Raw genomic sequence first — 21,138 nt, forward strand, 5'->3', positions numbered from 1 at the left:
CTGTGGATTAGTGGCAAACCAATGCTCCTCTTGCTTGGATGAGTTTTCTGATCTAAATACCATCCAGACCTGCGTGGCCTACAGGATTTGACTGGATCACAGTCTCAGACGGAGCCATGGCCAATTAATGCCAGACATTGGATAAACCAGGGTAGGACATGCTCTGCTTCAGGTGCTGTGTGATTCTGGAGTGTCATTACAGCTACGTAACGAGCCAGGTCTGAAGTAAAACAATTTTGCTACAAAGACACATATATATTATTTTACACTTGCTATCTCTACATTACCTTGCACTGTAAGGCCCAGACTGTCAGACACCACGGAGTTCTTTGGCTCTGAATCAATCAGCTTCATCTGCAAGAGCAGGGTATAACTGTGGCCATTCTGTAATCCACAAAAATAATAAGATTCCCGAATGTTATGTGCAACAGCACAACTTGTTCCTATATGGAAAACAGAGCATATGGGGTCTTGTCTATCTTGCTTGGATTACGAGGCAGAGGAAATACCTGGCTGAGCAGTGCTCAGGAATTATCAGGTGGATGATATTACAGGAGCAAGCCGGGTCTTTATTTATTTGCTTTATATGGATGCCTCTGAGTTCAGGTTGCTGGAGTTACATAATGATAAGCCTCCTCCTGGCCGCCCCACAGCCCTGATTGCTCCCAGCCCTTTGTTGTGATCCATCAGCGCAGTTTTGCCGGGAAATCCGTGCCATGGAAAGCCAGGCTGCATTCCCCCAAACAAGAGGTGAGCTCAAACACAGTCACCACTCCAAACTCATCTAGAAATGTCTCTTAAATGCAGCTGTCCCTATTCCTGTCCCTATCTCTCACCAGGCCTTGTTTTACCGCCGAGGATAATTTTTGATGTAGAAGGAAATGTGTCATTTATTAAGTCAACAACCACTTCCTTGAGCATCTACAAAAATTTCTTCTGAGGTTTCCCTTTCAAGTACTGATCTTATTCAGATCTGCAGGCTGAGACTGCAGCAAAAGGTGAAAAAACTTCCAGTCATTACATTGATTAATCAGCTGCTGAAATTTTGCTTTCCAGCCTGACACCTCCATTCTCTGAATGTGTGGCCCTACTGCAATGTAATCAATTTGTCTGTGCAGGCTCCAAAAACCCCAGAGCCACACGATGCAAAAAGGCAATCTTCTGCCCTCTTTGACCACAATAAGCAACATTACTGGAATCACCGCTCCCGTGCAAGTGTTAGCATGACCCCATATTTGTAGGCAGCAGAGTATGACTTCATTAAAAACCATCCCCTGTCTTAGGGACTGGAAGCAAGGCAAGCCAGCATCAGAGCAGCACATGTCTGAAACTGATAGTAAAATGGGTGATGCCTTAAACCCCACCTCTACACTGTTATTTACATACGTATCTTTCATCTGACGTGGGCTTCCCCTCCAGCACCTTGAATATATCAGTCCTAAGGAAGAGACTTTAAGTTCAAAGAGTGCCATCTCCAAACCAAAGTAGGGGGTTATCAAGTGAGGTGCGCCAAGCAGTAAGACAAAACATATGCATTTTTAATAGATAGCCTCTCCTCCCCCTGAGGAAGCCAAGAAAAGAGACTCTGTGAAGCTTCAGCTGAAAACAAGTTCAGTGGATTTACAGTCAGGCTGCTATTCACAGAAAAACAAAATTCACAACTCTCATATATCTATATATCTATCTATCTTTTCTAGGTGTTTTCCAAACATTCTTCAAAGCACGCCAGCCCCAGCCTTGGTGGCCCTCTTGACCAGGTGTACTCACCTCCATGCAGCATTCAAAAAGAAGAGAGTGAAAAAATAATCGTGAAAATAAAATTTAAAAAAAAAAATTAAAAAAGGCCATGAAAGAGAAACAAAAATCTCAACAGGTCTGTATGGAATTTCAGCAGCACTTTATTTATTAATGCATATGAAGCTACCACTGTATTCCAGCTCCCAAAGACAGATCTGTAAGGAATAGGCCACATGCTGATTGACAGCAGCCATAATTCCATACAATGAGACTGTATTAAATTGTTTGATGTGATATGATACTCATCACTTGTAACTGATCAAACACACTGCTGCATCAAACAGTATTACAATACAATCAGGCTGGATATGGTTCCTGCCAAGGCTGTTCATCACATTGCACACTTCTGCATTAAACATATCTATTAATAGCATTGACAAACTACTCCTATCCAGATTTTTTTTTTTTTTTTTTTTTACCAAAGAATTGCATGATGTGAAATGTGCAAAGAAATCCATGATAATGCTTTGCAGTTCAGGGCAGCGTTTCTGTGGCTGAATGTTCCAACATGAAAGGCTTTGCTGATTTGGGGAATTTTATAAGGTAATAACAAACTTGCAAACCTGTGCCCCAAAACAAAGACCTGGTATTACAGATTCCTTTCACTTTTTCTGCTTTGGTTTGGTTTGGTTTTGGTTTTGTTGTTGGATTTTTTTCTCTTTCCTTCCAAGTTGGAAGATTGGCTATTTTTTGACCAAGATTTTACTTTTGCTGTGCTTGCCCCACAGGAGAGCTGCTCGAGCCTGTTATCCTGCAGGAAGGAGCTGTGTTTGCTAACACTGACCCTTTTAGAGTAGGGAGACATAAATAAAAGCAGCAAATTCCTTGCCACCACTGCTCCTGCTGCAGACAGCAAGGGTGATCTGCCACAGACCATGGGGGACAGGACTCGCTGCAACATGACAACTGTGGGGGCTCTCTCAGATGCAGATTCTTAAATGAGCCTGGGTCTCTAGAGGGCAGAGGTCAGCTGTCCTCAAATCTGTGTGAATGCTAGATTAAGTTTATTAATCTCCCTGCTTTCACTAAAAAACCAAATTATAGGATGGTTAAATGTTAATGCCCAGGAGCTTGTGACATGATCAGTGCCCTCGGCTACCGCTGCAAGGGGGAACACAAGGTGTTCAGACCCCAGAAGGGTATTAGAAGTTAGTGTGATGATGAGGGAATGAATATATTGTCCTTGTGAGTTAACATGTATTTCATGCCTGGTGCATGTTTTGTTTGCAGCGGGTGCAGGATGTGCAGCTGTTGGCCCCAAATCGGGTACCGATGGCTGCCCACCTTGATGTCCCAGATATACAACCTCAGCCACAACTCTTTATATAGGATTTATACCTGTGCTTGGGTGAGAATTGAAACACCCACCTCCCTGCACCGACCCCAAGTGCCCAGGAGCTGCATGAAACCAAGCATGCAATGAACATGGTCTTTAGCAACCTTCGGAACAGCCTCTATCAGTGTATCTCGTAAAACTACTCCAGCGTGTAAAAACGAAGTGATGAACGAGCATGAGGGTTCCATATAATTCCTCCTGGACAGGTATGCTCATCATAATTGGACAATCTGCCCCCCCTGATTGCGATCTCAGCTTGGGAGACCCAGGATCGCATAGCCATGGAAAATAGGAAGTAATATGCAGGAATGCATGCCTGGCTGTCTGAAGCTGGTACCAGGTTTTTTTTTTTTCAATCTGGGATTGTATACATTTTACATATATGATTCTTTTTTTTCCCCCAAATTGCAGTGACAGAAGGTGCCTTTTGTCCTGTTTTTCACTCCTGTAATGTCAGTGTGAGCAGATTAATCTCCTTGCACATGGTAGCGAATTATCCCTGTTGATGGAGCCAGCTCCACAAAGATTACTTAAGAAAGGTGTGTGCAAGGCATTTCCTTTTTCTAATTAAAAATATTAAAGTCTTTCAAGGTAATAAACTGTCTCAGAGGGTTACCTAAAAGACTGGAAAACATACAGGAAAGGGCTGGAAAGGGCTCTTCCACCCTGATGGGCAGTTTTCAGCAGTAACAGCCCAGTGCAGTGTGTATTGCTGAAGAAATGGTAACTTTCTATCTGGGGGTAGCTAAGTAACTCAACATGCTGTGAGCTAAATGTAACAGTAGAAAGGAAGAAGTTCAAAAAACAAAGTCCCAGATACTTCAGTGTAGTGCACAGTATGCTAAATTGTGGTATTACAGAAATTGCTGAGAGTTTGGCCACAAAACATTTCATACTGCACCAGCATTCTGCCAGGGCTGGGTTCCAACAAGCCCAGACAGTCTTTGCCTTTCACCTGTGCTTTTTTTCCCCTTTCCTGTTTCTTAACACAACCCAGTATCTGCATCAGAGAATTACAGCCCTTGTCCTGAATGTACCTCTCCGTTTATTAAATCAGCACAACCGAAAAGTCACCACACACCAGGCAAAGATAACAGCAAATCTGCTCTTACCCTCCCCATACCACCTGAGTGCCGCTATTATTCCTCATCCTTGGGGAAAGGACCCCATATGTGAGTTTCAGAAACCACCTCAGTAACTCCAAGCATCATTATCAATAGTAGGATGAACTGCAGCTGGGATGCACTGAGAAGGCACGGTAATACTCGCCCTAATCTCTGCATTCATCTCACTGGCCCTCGCTAGGAAGTTTAAGTACATTTACTGGGGATTCTTCAGCCCTTGAAAGGTAGGAAGACATCTATGAGGCTTGACGTACTAGCTAATTAACTCGGGTTTGGAAAAAAAAAAATCTTCTTATCTACTTAACTTGGAGACACTCTTTGTTTTTAAGCCTGCAGACTACCTTCTCTTTAAAATGCACGTTACGTACCACTCCGGAGTATGGAATGTATTATTTTTAACGAGGACCTATTTTAACTTGGGCCTAAAACTACTAAGATTTGACAGAGGGTTGTTTAGGTTTTTTTTAAAGCTATTTGCAGAATCAGCTGAATGATAGTCTATAGCCTGTGTTTTGCAAGACAGGCTACAAAATCCTCATGCTTTCCTTCTGTCCTTAAAAATCCACGAATGTCTGAAGCACTTGAAAATGAAGACCCAAATGAACCCCTCCTTCTCCCTTCCATTCCCCCCCCCCCCCTTTTAAATCTATAAGGAGTTTAAATAAATCTTTCAGGTTTTGTTCCTCAGTCTCTGGAAGTGGGGAATATTGAGGCTGGGAGAAAGTGATTGAATTCGTGCCTGCAGTGGTTGGGGCACGTGAGTGTTTCCTGCAGCTCCTCTGACAGGAACACAGACACGAGCAACTCCTGTAACATCCCTGCTTGGAATTAAACCACGCTAAAATTTCCTGAGAACTGCACAGAGCAATTTTAAATCCTCACCATATTCCTCACAGATAGAACAGTGGCATGATTGACCAAGCTTTTTTTTTTCCTTCTTCTTCTTTTTTAAAGTACACATATGATGATGCATCATAGTTATAAACAGATGGTATTTGGCCTCCTTCCTATTCTCAACATTTGGAATTCCTAAACTATGTGAATTAAACAATAATATTTTATAAACATACAAGGGATTTTGCTCACTGCTTTGTTAACATAGAAATTATACAATGCTGACATTTATTTAAATTTTAAAAAGTAAACAAGAGTGTGTATTGAATTAAAGCAAACTAAAATCAACAGAGAGAAATATGTTCTGCCGCACATTACCTACAACGGCACGGGCCTTTTTCGGGGAGACATAATGGGATGAAGCACAAATTGTAGCTTAGACAGTCTGATCCTTTGTGCTCGAAAGGCTCATTTAACACCTCGCTGTAAACAACGGATATTTATACCATAATTGGCCAGTTGACCATCAGTTGTTCATTTACTCCGTAACCTGCTATTATGGAGTTAAAAGAAGTTCCTTTCTGTTGGCTTTTCTAGGAGTGAAAGTGTGTTTGCAATTTTAGTACCAACTGGATTCAGTCTAACACTTGTACTTAGTATGAGAAACATTTTCATAATACCAAAATTTGGGGGAATAAGAGTATTCCTGCCAGGAAGGGAAGAAGAAAGTATTGGTTCTTAAAAGAAGAATTCTGTTTGCTCGGTTTCCTCTTTCCTTTCCGTTTTAACCCGTTTTTAGGCTCCTCTCGAGCTGCGCAAAATTGAGAAGCACTTAGGTTTTAATCACTATTCCCAGGTCTGCAAAGAGGTTCTGTGATGAATAAATAATGAATCCGAGATTTTAATCAGTGTTATGATTTTTGAAAAGGCTAATTATCATTGTTTACAGACATGCCTTTCCGACGTATTTCCTTGTTTTGCCTTCAAAGCTCCAAGGGTTAAGCCCCTCGCACGCATCCCTCCCATCCCTCCCCAGCGCCGCGCTCCTTGCCCGGGATTTCTTGCGGGGTTTGGGGTTATTTTTTTTTTTGTTGTTCGTTTGGTGTTTTTTGGGTTTGAGCTTTTATTGGAGGAACCGGAGGAGAGGGATGGAGCCGGGCATCCGGAGGCGCGCAGGGCTGGGGGAAAGCTGCGCACCCCACCCGAGCAGCCGCTCCGCACCCCGCGGAAAAACCACTGCGGGGGTGTGGGAGGCTCCTTCTCTTTGCCGTCTGCGCATCGAAATGCTACAAAAGCATCTTATTCGCAAACCAGTATTTTTATTACCGGCAATATCGACGATAAGAAGTGGCGGGCAGCCTGTCAGTCCCCTCCTTCCCGGGGACGCTCCGCTCCGCTCCGCTCCGCCCGCAGCGCTGTGCTGGGATGCGCCGGGATGCGCGGAGCGCTCCGCGGGGCCGCCCCGCAGCGATCGCCCCCGGCTCCCGCCCATCGCATTATTATTGCTATGTTTTCACTATTTATAATTTTTATCATCACAGCCGCCTCTGGCCCCGTTTAACCCGCTCTGCCCCACACCTCCATCCCCTCGGCCGTTCATCGGGATGGCAGAACCTTTTTTCCCCGGGTGGGATATTCGCTGCCAGGGTCCCGATTCACTCCACCACCACCATTCCCATCCCCGCCGCGTCCCCTCCCGGCCTCCCCCGCAGCCGCCGCCGCTCCCGGGTCCCGCCGCCTCCTCCCGCTCCGCTCCCGCTGCTGCTTCCAGGGAGAGCGGGGGGATAACTCCCAGCCCCTGCAGCACTTGATTATCAGTTTCCAGCAACAGCTGTGTATCTCCGCTAAGAATCTAAAGAAATATCAGAAGATCAGGCAGCGATGCTATTTATTACCCTATAATTAAAGTTCTATCAGTGTTTCTATTATAAAGCCTGATTTGCAAGGGTTGGTAACTCAGAGGCAACATTTTCCTGCGAGATGAAGCCTCGCTGAGAAGTACTTCAGTTGAATAAGGTTAGCCTGTTAGAAGGCAAAATCCTCAAGGACTTTCATTAAGGTGCCCATTTATATCCACAAATAAATTGCCAAGTCCCTCAAATCAAAGATATATAAGAGGAAAACATTTTTTTTTTTTTGCAAAAAAAAAAAAAAAAAAAATCAAGGATTCATGGAAAGGTTTTAATATAATTCTCTAGGAAATTATTCCCATGAAAACAATTTGTTTGAAAGGAGATGCCCTCTGGTCTTTTCCGCACAAACTAGTCTTGGGCTAGTACATGAGAACCCAACTTAAAAGTGCCTATGAGCAGAAAGGAGGTTGGTTAATTATTTTCAACTGTCCTTTCTGGAATAAAAACCAGAGTAAACAGCTTGAACAGGGAAAGGTGAATTTAATTTTCAAGGCCCTTTAACTTTTAATAATCTGAGGAACAAGATGGGAGGTACATTCTACCCTCCCAGTTATCCTGATATAAATTCATTCAAGATTTATATTGGTGTAATAGAGAAGCAGAATTTGCTCCGTGATTTCTAATGAACTGCTGGCTCGGTCTTTAAAAACGCAATTAGAAAAATCTAACCTCCTAATTCAGAACAGCTTTGAGCTGAGGCAGAGGTCTCCTTGCTGCAAACAGGGATGGAAGCTGGTCTGTGCCACGGCTCCTCGCCGTGCCTGCAGCACCAGAGCGGGGTAGGAATGCTGGAAACGGTTTGCCACAGAATTCCCCAGTTGTTTCAGGATTTTCTTTTCCACTATCTGGGAAAAGACAATTCTCATGAGGAATAAACCTGTGTTTCCTGTGATCTCAAATGCTAAGACAAAAGGATTGTAGGATTAGGTGCCTGGCCTGTCACTGATGCAGGAGGAGCTGTCTGGTCGGGGCACTGCCTGGCAAGGCTGGCACGAGTCAGGAAAACCTGGCTTTGACTCTGCACTGAAACTTGTATCAAAGAGCTCAGCGTTGCTGTGTCAACGCAGGTAAAACATCAGTAAATATGAAAGTAAGCCAAGGTCTAATTCTGCTGCTTTACTCATAGGATTAGGTCTCTGCATTCACCGCTTACTCATCTGTGTAGGAACAACAGGACCGAGATCCCAATTTGTCTCTCTGACCTTTTGAAGTGAAGGGTTTAAAAGAAGCAGTGCAGGGCGACAGCCTCCTTTCCTCTGCTGAGACTGCCAAGCAAAACTCTGCAGGTTGTTTCAGTCTGCAGCAGGTTGCTGGAGGACACTGTCTGAGGGAAGAATCACCTCTGAGTACCTGGGAAGTCCCACATGTCTCTTTTGAATGAGGACCTCAACAAAGGCCAGCGTGGCCCCCAACACAAGGCCAACCTGCAGGTTCTGGGAGATGTGGTAAGGACATGGAATCATTGAATAACAGAGTAAGTCTGGGCTGGAAAGGACCTTAAAGCTCATCTTGTTTCCCCCCTGCCATGGGACACCTTCCACTAGACCAGGTTGCTCAAAGCCCCATCCAACCTGGCCCTGAATATGTCCAGGGATGGGGAATTTTCATCCCTGCTCTAGAGCAGCTGTGCATCTTTGCTAAGAATGTAAAGAAATACCAGAAGATAAGGCAGCAGTGCTATTTATTACCCTGCAATTAGAGTCCTCACAGTGTTTCTATTATAAAACATTAATTGCAAAGGTTTGTAACTTGGGGGCGGGAGGTGGGGGAATTTTTCCACCAAGATGAAGCCTCACTCACCAGACAGGGCTGGGCATGGTTGAAGTATCACTGATCAGTAATACAGCAAGGCAGAGCACCAGCTCACCAAGGGGTTGGGCAACACCTCTTTTGGTTGTGGGGCTGCTCAGGGCACGCCCTGAGGACAACTGGAGTTTTACACTGGAAACCACACAGCTTTGATGTACTGAGTCTGCTCACCACAAGCCCTAGTGCAGCATTACAGCATCTCCTCTTTCCCTTTTATTGGTTTGGAGAATGACTCACTGTGGTACTTGAAGCAATTTGCTTTAACTGTACCGTGCCTCAGTTTCCCCAGCAGCAAAGACCAAAAATACTCCAATTTGTTCCTGCTGGTGCAAGGTGTGATAACATTGGTGCACATTAATGATACACTCTGGTAGGAACTGCATGGTGAGTCCTGTTCCTTGGCTCTTCCAAGAATGACTACCAGACCTATGCACACCCTCTTGAGAAGACCATGTCTACTCAACCACATGCAACAACCAGAGCCAAGCTGGGCTCTGGCTGAGCACAAAGAAGGAGGAATGCACATACAAGAGATGATTACTGCACATTTACAACTCTGCAGTGCTAGGAAAATGCCCAGCACTTACCACTGGACCTCCCTGGGTTTTTTTGATTGCTTAAAGGAGCAATTTTAAGGAAAGGTACCGCATGCTTTCTCTTGCACGTGAAAAAACACATTTCAGCATCTTGATGGTGTCAGAAGAGACAAAGGCACATGTGTGGAAGGGGACTCACTTGCATCCCTAACCTGCCATGACAGGAAGAGGAGCTGCCTGATCCAAGGGAAACTGAGACCATACCCATTCAAAAAGAGATCTTACCAGGCTTCACATCTTACCCACAGTCCTCTTCTTCCTTCTTGCCAGAGCAGAGTTGAAAATCTTGGAATTGCCATAAGATTTTATTATCTCTTGCAAACCAGATCCTGCTTCATCAGATAAAGACACAATTGCATTCATTGACTCTGACACGAGGATATGCATGGTGATAAACATACAGATAGATGTACACACTTATACATGAATGAGATATGCTAATTAAAAATTGCAGTGGGCACTTTATTAAAAATTTATTGTACAATCTACATCTTCAAAACATTTTACATCAACAAATATAGCGGCTTGACTGCTGGAATCATAAGTGATTTATCTTTAAAAGACTGTATTTGCAACTGGATGCAAAGATTCTTGATGAACTGCCATTACATTTAAACTACTGGTTTTTATTGGAAGTATTTTGATTGTTATCTGTTTGTTCTCCATCCTTGAGAGAAATAAAACAAGTGTCTCGGCTTTCATTTTATCGGATAGATGGCACCATGTAGCATATTTCCCATGCTAGTTTGAATTACAGCTGTTTATCTTTCAGCTTTCTTTAAGATTAATTAAATGCAAATGTAACCCCACGAATCATGGGATTACCTGCCAGACCCCTTATTAATACCTTCACTTAAAAACCCCTGTGCCAGAGAGCCATTAATTTGCAATAAAAAAAAAAAAAAAAAAAAAAAAAGAGAGAGAGAGAGAGAGAAGTGCTCAAGCAGCCCTTTGCCTCCCAACAACGCGGAGATGGCTGCCCAATTAGTCCGGCAGCGTTCGGATCCTCCTTTCAGGCCCTGTGGCCCTTTGAGGACACAATAAGGCTCCAATGATAACCTGGCAACCTAGGTAGAAACTCAGCCAAGTGTGAGCGTTTGAAGCTGCAGCTTGGCTGCCATCGTGTCGGCGAAAAGAAAGAATTCAGGCACCATGTCATCCAGTACAAAGGATAAAAACAGATTCAACCGGAAATTCAATGTGGCACCACATATGGGATACATGAGTGCGGTTACACAACAGGCCACATATTTTTTTTGAACAGTCTCCTGCATGTGATGCCGAGGACATGTGTAACCATCATAACGTCTCTAAGAATCTGTATTTAATTTGAGCTGGGGTGGTGGCAGGGATTGGAGATCTGAAGCCGCCACAGGTTTGTGGCAGATGGCTCTGTGTCAGCTATGACAAGCAGCCAGGCTCGGCTTCCTCTGCAGATTTTCTTTTCTCTCTGATCAGGTAAATATGGGCACACTCTGGAAACTTCCACAATTCTGCCTGAGGCTGCAAGTTTGTGACTTAGCCCCATCTGTCACAAATCTTCCCTCGGTTCTGCTGCGAGCAGAGACCTGAATTTACTGCCGAGCGCTGCCCAAGAAAACCCGGCCGTCTCGCCCTGCGAGGAAGCACAAGAGAGAAGCACACGGAGCCCTGTTAGAAGCTGGGACACAAAGGGGACGTCTCTCACACTGGAAGGGTTTCTGAAGGGGTGGAAGCCAGTTGGTCAGGGAATGCTTACATGGCATTATCTAAAAACAGGGTTAATTCAGTGGGGTTTTTTAAAAGACAGGTAAGCTGGTCATCAGGCCCAGGTTATTTGCTCCTGGATGAGCACCATCATATATCCCTTTGCTTTACTGGTTGGTCTCAGTAGACACACCATAGATGGAACACTCATGGGGACCAGCCTGCCCCTTTCACCCTCAGGCATGGCAGAACCACAAGCCAGCAGGAGCAAGGGCCTAGTTCTCCTGTTTAGAACATCATCAGTCTGGGATTTATTTGAGAGTAACCTCCTTTTTTTGGAGGGTGACAAATATGCAAAGGTGTGGACATTAAGTTTTTCAAGGAACAGTCATTCCATAAACAAATTCTACCAAATATGCAGAGATAAAGAAAAGCAAAGTTTTCACATAAAGCAAGATCTCCCCATAAAGAACAGGCAGCATAATGTCAGTAGAAATACAGTATCTTCCATGAAATAATCAACTTACTTGTTTCTGGCATCCTAAGATCAGAATTGAAACACTTAATATCTACCCTGCCATCATTAGACCCAGAATTAACCTTTAGAATTTAATAAGGAGTGTTCATCCATTCAGGCCAGCTGATTCAGGACAGTTGGGAGTTCCAGCAGACAGTACTGATTTGGCACAAATCATCTTAAAAAAAGTAAGATTTGGAGACTATTATTCAACACAAAACCTGAGATTTTGCAGGCAAGGCAGCAAAGTGATTTACAGAGCCAGTTTGTATCAGAGCAGATTTACTCTGTGATCCAGCTCCTTCCCTCTGCAAGTGACTAAGGGGGGAGAAACAAGGTGGAAAACAGTTTTTAGCAATTATTTTTGGAGCTCAGTTTTCAAACTCCAAGCACCTTTGGAAACCACCATCAAAAGTCACTGTTGCTTTTACATTAATTGGGTGCACTGTAAGGCCCAAGGCAGAGCTATTTAATACTCCTCAATAGAGTAAAAGTATTTCCCTGACCAAACTGTTTCTTATAGTGGCCTTTTAAAACTTATTTCATTCTTGATGTCTTTAAACAAAAAACCCTAAAATTTTGGATTCAAATCTACACAGGACACACTGGTGGGTGCCTTGCATAGGATGGTTCAGAACACACTGACCATCCACAACAGCAGGAAAACAGTTTCAGGCTTCCTTTCTCAAGGTACTTTTGAATAAACTTTACTAAAAAAAAAAAAAAAAGAGCTTTCATGCTTTTTGCAACTTTTCTTCCAAACCCAATCCTATTTCTCTGACCCATTTCTCCTTCTACTGTTTTAGAGCGGCTGTGGCTCATCTGCCAGTTTTCATTTACTTTCTAAAACTACCCTGGAAGCTATCTAACACTGTCAAAATAAAAAAGTTTCAAGTCCTGGTGTTTCTGCTGAAAGTTGCACCCATAACTGCTTTCCTAAGGAATGCTTTAATCCTGCTCCACAGGTGCAGCCAACTGCTACAAGCTACGGACCAACACTTGGGGACAAGGCTTAGTGGTGATCATGGTAGTGCTGGCTTAATGGTTGGACTCAATGATCTTAAGGGTCTTTCCCAACCTAAATGTTTGTATGATTCTATGACTTTCAAAGAGCTGAAGTCTCCTGGATATATATCTCTGAGAGTCAAGAGCATGGCAAGCCCTGGGAGAAATTCAGGTACAGGACACCTATACATACGTCTATCTACACATATATTGTGTCTATACATCTATGGCTGGACCCCAAAATGAGCTATCATACAACTTCAACAGCCCTCCTGCCAGCTCATTTCTTCCACAGCGAGGATTCACATCAGCTAGCAGATCTCACAGCTGCTTCCAGACCCACGCACTGCCTGAAGACCTAAGCTTGACCCAAAATGCTTAAACTGTGTCTCACAGTCCAGCAGCCCTTCCCACCTGAGCAAACCTCCTAAGCTAGAGGTGTATTTCACCTAGATCAACCAAACATATGGGAAAGAAAAGTATCAAGAGTTCAGTCTAACCCTGAACAACTTAATCCAGCTCTGAAGTCAGATCCTGCTTCGAAGCTGGCCCTGCTTTGATCAGAGGCTGGCCAGGTGACCTCCAGAGACACCTTTCTTAACTACACTGTGATTCCATGTTCTGAAAAAGCGACCAGAGTTTTCTTTCACCTAAGAAATCCTAATGTTATATGCATTTTACTAAGGATCCCATGACTAAGCACTGAAATAGAGATGGGAGAGAATGGACACAGCACACTGCACTCCAGAGCTCCCAGGCTGTGACAACCTTCCCACACAGATCTAAACCATCTCTGAAACCATTTTAAATTAAATTCAGTGGAAACTGAGAATCTCAGGAGGAAAATGCAAGTTTCTCACTTGTGTTTCTGACCTCCTTCTGACCTGCACCTAATGCTAACCAGGTCAAAGCACAAATTCAAGACAATTCCTTCTTTTTTTCCTCTGCAAACATGTTCTGCTGCTGAACAGAAAGCCAGCAGGATGGATGAAAATACTAGTACTATTTGCATACCCTATAAAGCTCTGAATTAACTTTATCAACTCAGGACAAAAGATCTGGAGAACACTGTAAGCAAACATCTGCTCAATATACATTCACCATTAAAAAGTAAACAGTAGGATTTGCTCCATAAGGAACAGGTTGAAAATTATCAGAGTACTACACATCACATAAACCAATGGCATGGCCTAGAATTCTCTGTAAAGCAATGATCACACCAGCACAAAAACAGCTCTCAAGCATCAAAATGGTTTGAATGATGAGGGATTAGAGTATAAACATGGAATAACATTCACAAGGAGAGAGTTTAAAGACTGGGATGCTGAAAATGTTTGACAAATGTTTACAAAATAATGAATGATATACAAAAGATGGATGGGGAGCTCCTGCTTCCAAGAGACCAACTCCAGAACAAGAGTCAGTGAAACTAAAGGTGGGGGAAAACCTGAGCCAATTGAAGGAAATGCTTTTAACAACATCAGTAAATATATCATAGAATCATGGAATGGTTGGAAGGGACCTTAAAGACCATCTTGCTCCAACCCCCTGCCATGCACAGGGACACCTTCCACTAGACCACACTGCTTATGGAAAAATTAATTTCTCACGGGATTTTGCTGGGGACTGGGTAAGGATAAAGGCAGAGGCATCGTCCCCAGCTCTTGCATGGCCTGTGCAAGAACTATGAACAGCTACTGCTCCCTGCAACAGGGCTGAGTGGCTGATGGGACATCTGTTGTGAGGCTCCCCTGCATCCTCACGTGTCCAGCGCCCATATCCTTAGGCTGAGATTGTCTCCTGCTGCCTAAGTATGAAAGCTGGACCAGGAGCAGTTTTCCCTTCTACACGATTCCCTGAAATACCCAAGATACTGCTTTATCTCAAATCAGGGAAAAAAGAAAAGAAAAAAAAAAAAGAAAAGAAAAGAAAAAAGAAAGTTTTGTAAGAACTGCCCTATACAGCCAAACCCTGAGACTGGAAACAATTCAGATGTCTACGGTCTAACTGGGATCTTAATTTGATTTTACAGCAGTTTAATCCCTTTGAATTCAGCAGATTTCCTTCTACAGTGGTGTAAGAAAGAAAAAAAAATCACGCCATGTGTCTTTTCCTAGGCAGGTGAGCTTCTGTAGTGTGATGGAAATGAGAAGATGAATGTCAGAAAGTGGGCCAAATTCTTTTCTCCGTTAAACAAGCATGAGTGAGAGTAGGATTTTCTGTAGGAACTGAAGCTGACAGCATGTCAACCAGCACTCATTCAGCTGGGAGGGCTGGGAGAGATTATTTAAAGTTGTCAGCTCCTTCCATGCCTGGCTTTTGGCAACTCTTCTTGTCCCTCTCCACTGTATACTCTTTATACATGCTGTTTTAAATTAAGAAACTCAAGTGAGGGAACTGAAAGGTAAACTTAAAGAAAATAATGCAGAAACAAATGCTTTGACCCATTTTATTTTATTTTTTTAACTTTAAATCTGCTAGATAGGGTGCTTGCAAGCACTGACAGGTTCTCTGGTGTACTACAACCGATGCCCTGTTGTTACTTCCTTCACTCCAGTGCTTACTTTGGCAGCTAAAAACACCCAGAACTAGAGTTTGGTTCCATAAAACTGGAACAGAACAAATAATTGATAACAAATGAGATTTGCTTCCCTCTCATCTCAATCTTCTGCTAATAACCGGGAGAAGGCAAGGCTGAAATGCAGATGAGCCGGCCCTGGCGCTGTGAGAATGCCCAGGGTGAGCAATGCATCACTTGGAAAGGTTTTCATAGGTGCTTACATTATGGGCATTTCTAGAAGTCTGCCAGCATGAATCTGCTCTCTGCAGTTAAGCTATTACAGCTTCATGCCTTGGTCTGTGCATTTTCACAGGGATACTCCCTGTGTCCCGTCCCTAAGCCGACTGCCCCGCTGCCATCTATCCTTCTTTCTGCCCCTGATTTTGTCAGCACAAGCACCGAGGACAACTGAAGGAATAAACTGCCTGTTTAATTAGTCCGCTGTCTAATTACTGTAGATATCCTTAGTAATAAAATCTCAGCAATATGTAAAAGGATGAGCCAAGATACTTCCGATGGCGATTACTTCCCAACCTATGGAGCCGAAACTCCAACCAGCAAAAGCACTATTTGTTTATAAAGCATTTTTTACTTTTAAAATTTCCCAGATAACTTTATAAACTTGAAGCAGAGAGTGTGGCAGGAAGGTTTCTGAAGGAAAGGGAGCTGGTTGGTATGGAGTCCTGTGCTGGGGTCCCTTTCCTATTCCGCTATAACAGAGATAATATTAGAGTGATCTGAAAAAGAAGTGATAATATGGTGCAAGTGCTGTTTACCCTTACTGATTTCGCTCTTTTCAGCTTCCTAAAAAAGCAGCATAGTTCCACCTATAATGACATTAACAGCACAGCTCTAAGTCAGCATTTTCTAGGAGGTTTTACGGATGGTTCCACTGTGAAAGAGGACTTGGCGTTACGTGGGTGTAGGTACAAAAAGACAACTCTAACAGCATTCCCCGAGCTGATCCAAAGCCTATTAAAGACAACAGGGATCTTTCTTCTGGTGCTCACAGGTGCTGGATTAGGCTCTGCCTTACTCATTTTAAAAGGATCCCCCACTCAGCTCCGTTGCTACCTGTTGCAGACGTTCAGCTTGAACTCTCAGAAGATCTGAACGGGGCTGCACAAGCCCATGTATACGAGGGGTAGGATAAACACCTCCAGCTTCTGCCTGCAAATCAGCTCAAGGAATTCTTTAAAAAAAGAGAAGAATCCTTCAAGCAAATTAGCATTTTGCCTACGGGGCTTGCGCACACATTTTCACCCCGTCCTAATTTTATATCAGTATTTTGTCCACTGTTATTTCCATTTTTTGCACGCCTTTGCTCTGTTTAGGAGCTGGGGATCCACAGGTGGGGTGAAGATCCATGTGAACACACCTATTAGCTGGGCTTGAAGCACTGGGAAATGTCAAGGTAAACATTTAAGGACTGTTTTCCCTTTGAAGCCCCCATGTATAACTCTACGATACTATTGACTCAAGAAGTAATGCTGAACACTGGAAGTGTTCAGTCAGCATTTTAAACTATTATGAGCTACCTTCTGAACCATTGCCAAGTTAATAGACAATGAAAGATAATGAGCTTGAAATTGGGTGTTAAATTGCATTTTTGGTTCTCTCCTTTTTTCTTGAGGTTTAACTGTTTCCTGCAGAAACAACATCATCTTTGATGTGTCATTATGTAAATGTCTACTTTTAGGTCACAAAAAAAGTCAAGGCGTGGGCTGAACCCTCGCTGCTCCCGCGAGGGGTCGAAGGCAGACGAGACACAGCAGGACCCAACACTTTCTGGTCCCCAGTGGGAGGGAGGTGGAGGGGTGAGGTTGGGTCTGCTGGCAGCACAAGACTCCAAATTAAGGAGGATATTACTCGCCTTGCTCATTAACAATGTGCCTGGACAGCAACAGCCAGGGAACGCTCAAGAAACCACGCTTGTACTGCACGGGTTAACCCAGGGAGCGTTTCCATGCACCCCTTTAAGGACTTTGAGCTGAATTCAGGTTTTTTTTACAACTGAAAAACCTCTGTCATGCAGGGGTGACGTGTATCCAACCTACCCACGGCAGAGCCAGGACAGTAAAAGTCATAAACCGCTGTGAATGTACATATCAGCATGCAGAAAATAGCAGTTATTCTCCTAAAAGCAGCATTGTGTAGTAACAGTTCTTCACTGGAATAATACATTCAGTGCTTCATCTACAATCAAATTTAAAGAAAGAGAAAAGTGTGACTCCCAGCAGCATAAATACACCACTTAAATCCACAAAAGTCGGTCCAGCATTGAACATTCAAGCAAAACCTGAATGGAGGGTCTGTCACTGAATCTGGACTTTCTCTACAGAAATAACTGAGAGGACATGATAAATACCAGTAAATTATACTCCTGATAAACTTTTATGCTCAACACACCTTACGAGAAAATAAAATAATCATAATTACGAAAATCGTTCAAATCAATCCATAAGCCAAAGAAATCTTACCTGATACCTGTCACCTGCATTTTTTTGAAGATTAAATTAGGATAGGGAGGTAGGCTTATCCTCATTAGTATAATTGTAGGATCTTTCTTTTATTTTCCTTTTAAACTAATGAGTTGCATTAATCCAGGTTCATTTTTATAAGCCTCTTGGGTCCAAATGTAAAGGACAGTCATTTTAGAAAACAATAAATTAAAAAAAAGTATGTAGCATGCATTAAGTGCACGTATTTCATAAGACCTAGGTTAATACAACTGGCATCTAGTTTAATTAATCCTTGTTAGTGTAACGACTAATATCCCTCCCTAGCATGTTTCCTTTAAACATTAGTATGTTAATTAAATGTTGTTTTTTTAAGGGCTTTTTTTTTTTTCCTTTGTACTTCAATATGGCATTATATCATCTAAAACTATTCTGAACAACTACCTTATAGAGATGTTTCCTTACAATATCTGGTCTCTTGCAGAAATTCTGAAGCCTTTTAAAAAGCTGTTCAGGTGTAGAATACAGATATTCAGCTGCAGGAAAAACAGATACATTTTTAATGAAACAAAAACCTCAAAGCACACACTCGATATTAGTCACTTTACTAATTAAAAATGCATATTGCTCTGTGCCGCCTCGTGTTTTACATTATTTAAGCATGATTTTATAAGGTTACCTCAGCTCACAAGGATGTTTAATGCTAAATAAGACTGTGTAGTTGTGCTGTTTAGACATCTCCTTTGGGTGATTAAAATACATTATTCTAATGTAACACAATGCATATGTGATACATTTAGTGATGAGATTTTTCAAAGAACTGGTACTACATTAGTGTGTATCCTGTACTGCAGTTGCATACTATTAAGTATTAAATTGTTTAAATAATTTGGTGTGATTTTCAGGCCTTGCCTTTTTTTTTTTCCCTCCTTCTGTGTATCAAAAAAAAAAAAAAATCTGCAAACCATTGCAGCATCACTGACCTTTTAACAAAAATCTATCATTACGGGTTGTGTATGCTAACAATGAAGAATGCTATTTCAAAACTTGCTTTTGTGTTATCTTAAAAGAACAGATGGCAAATATAAACTTCGTCTAATGTATTAAAACACATAAAATTTTCCTTAACACTAACATGTTGGCTTGCCAAATAAACAATTGCTTTCGCTCAAGTTTACCCTGAAACTTCGGATTTCAGCAGGAATCACGTTATTACGCTCCAGCAAAAGGAATATGGAACAGAGCAGCTACCTGGGAATATCTCTGGGTACACCAAGGCTTTGGGACACAGCGGGTAGCAGCCACAATGCACAGCTTCGATCCTGAGGATTAGAAACCATAAATACACAAAAATAGACGTTAGTCAGCCAAAAACTTATTTCGGTGCAAGAGCCTTGAGGTTGCCTACATGAAGCAAGAGGGAAACATTTTTTTTTTTTTTTTTTCCCTTCAGCAGCACAATCCTTCTAAATGCCAAAGTTGCTCTTTTTAAAGAAAATTTTATTGATCATATGAATTACATAGAACAGAACAGCGAGCATATGTTTTGTTCGCTGAATAAATCAAAGCGCAGCTCTGCATTTTTTTGTTTTTTAAATACTGTTTAACACATTTTATAATCAGCAGACAGACACATGTAACAACATGGTGAAGTATGGACGGCTTTGCTTAATAACGCTGCCGGAAAACAAGGGCACGTTGGCTACGCCAGGGTGCCCACACAGACACACACATCACCCTCACCTGGCACGGCAGAGACTCTCCTTAGACTTCCAGGCTCCAAAGGTTACAGCTAAATATAGCCCAGGAACAACTCTGCAGCGTGCTCCAGGCTGGGATATTTGAGCTTATTCACATGCTTTGGATAATTTCCTTTATTTTTTCAGGGCATAAACTGTTGTATTTTTTAATAACCACCGATGAAATCCCTTTGCCAAAGCGCGCGTGTGGAGCTTTGTACTTCTGCTTTTTTTTTTTTTTTTTTCTTTTCTCAAGGAACAATTTACATATCTCCTGTAACATCAAACCCAAATATTTTAGAATTGCACCACCATGGCGCAAAGTTTTCCAGTAGCGAATCTAAAGCAGAGTTGCCCCTCTTGGTGCTCACACTTTAATAACTGAACGGGTTAAGGCAGCCAGGTTTCAGTTTATTTTTTTTTTCCGCATAATGACCATTGATCTGACATAACGTCCCTCCAAAGATACAACTGTAATTTCTGTTGGCCAGAAATTACACACTGAAACTCAAAACACTTCTTAAAATATGTTTATTTTATGAGAGGCTTTGAATTTCCTCCAACATGTTGACCATACGAGGACTTTATTTTTAACTTCAGTTTCCCTCACCCACCCAGAATAAAAAATCTGAAATCTCGTCAGCATTCACCTTTTCTGCTTTCAGTGACAATCCAAAAGGGTTTTGATACCTTCATGTGCGTATTGGGTTTGGTACTTTATTACATGTGCCCTGAAAGAACTGTATTTCCTTTAGATCTACTCAATTTTAAACAGGGAAAAAAAATAAAGAAAGAATAACATACTCAGCTTTCATGCTAGAAAACTATGCATATCCACAAACCCCAAAGACACACGTTTCTCTGCAAATGCTTTGGTAAGCAATGATTGCTGGTTTTTTTCATAAACTTTTAAAATTTGTAATTTTTTTTTTTTTTTAAAATAACATATGCACTTCAGATTGCATTTTAAACATTAACAACAATTTCAAAGTGTACATCGTCTAGCACTATATTTTTTACCAAAGGGAAATGTTTCTGATGTGTGATTTAATTGATGATTTCAGTTCTTAAATATTGTGTCATATGTCAAAGCAAATAGATTTTTAAAGTTTTCTTTAATCTAGGAGGAAAAAAAAAAAGAGTGAAACTGTGGACATTTCAGTAATAGCTCAGATCACTAAGTTATGTTAAAATATTTGCTTTTTAATCATATCGTCTGCATGGAGGGGAAAAAAAAAAAAAAAAGCAACAGCTCCCTAAAACAAAACTGCAGGCCAAGATGGGATCTGAGTCATCGTTTGAGTATGAAATTCCCCCTTATGAGAAACCTCTACCAGGATCATGAATTAGTAAAATCAGAATTTAATGCCTCCCTACTTTGCTGGATGAAAGTTAAAAAATTTGGAATTCTCTCATTTGCAAATGATCTTATTTGCATTCTCATTTTCTACCTTTCTGCGCCAAAGTTCATGTGGATTTTCTGATCAGTGCTTATTACATGTAGTAAGTCTTATTACAAACTGTACACCTTTCAGATGCCAAGACCTACAGACCAGACCAAACTGGGCAGAGCTCACATGGACTCAGGTTTTGGTCTGGGGATGGACAGGGAACCTTTTAATTTCCACGCATTTCTGTGCTTTCCCAGAAAAGTATCATATCATAACAATAATACAATTATTCTTCATTTCAATCCTTAAGCACTACCAGTTAAATAATAAATAGAGTTCCGATTGATCTATTGTTAAAATGGCTAGTAAATG

At 42.0% G+C, this 21,138-nt stretch overlaps 1 protein-coding gene across 22 annotated transcripts in view; it reads right to left on the minus strand.

The window, feature by feature from the left end:
* The window catches only part of GTDC1 (glycosyltransferase like domain containing 1), a 208,266-nt gene that overhangs the window by 18,710 nt on the left and 168,418 nt on the right, over positions 1–21,138 (minus strand). For 14 of the 22 annotated variants that reach the window (XM_050340496.1, XM_050340493.1, XM_050340495.1 and 11 more), the window contains 2 exons: positions 18,888–18,958; positions 18,081–18,172 (listed from right to left, as the gene is read on the minus strand). In XM_050340496.1, the coding sequence (XP_050196453.1) occupies positions 18,081–18,172; positions 18,888–18,958 (163 nt within the window). Of the gene's footprint in view, positions 1–9,850; positions 18,173–18,887; positions 18,959–21,138 lie in introns of those variants that run through there. The other 8 variants (XM_050340507.1, XM_050340504.1, XM_050340505.1 and 5 more) reach the window with 6 other exon arrangements.

The sequence above is a fragment of the Myiozetetes cayanensis genome, unplaced genomic scaffold (genome assembly GCF_022539395.1).
Source record: "Myiozetetes cayanensis isolate MyiCay16 unplaced genomic scaffold, myiCay2020 scf9, whole genome shotgun sequence".
NCBI classification, from domain to species: domain Eukaryota; kingdom Metazoa; phylum Chordata; class Aves; order Passeriformes; family Tyrannidae; genus Myiozetetes; species Myiozetetes cayanensis.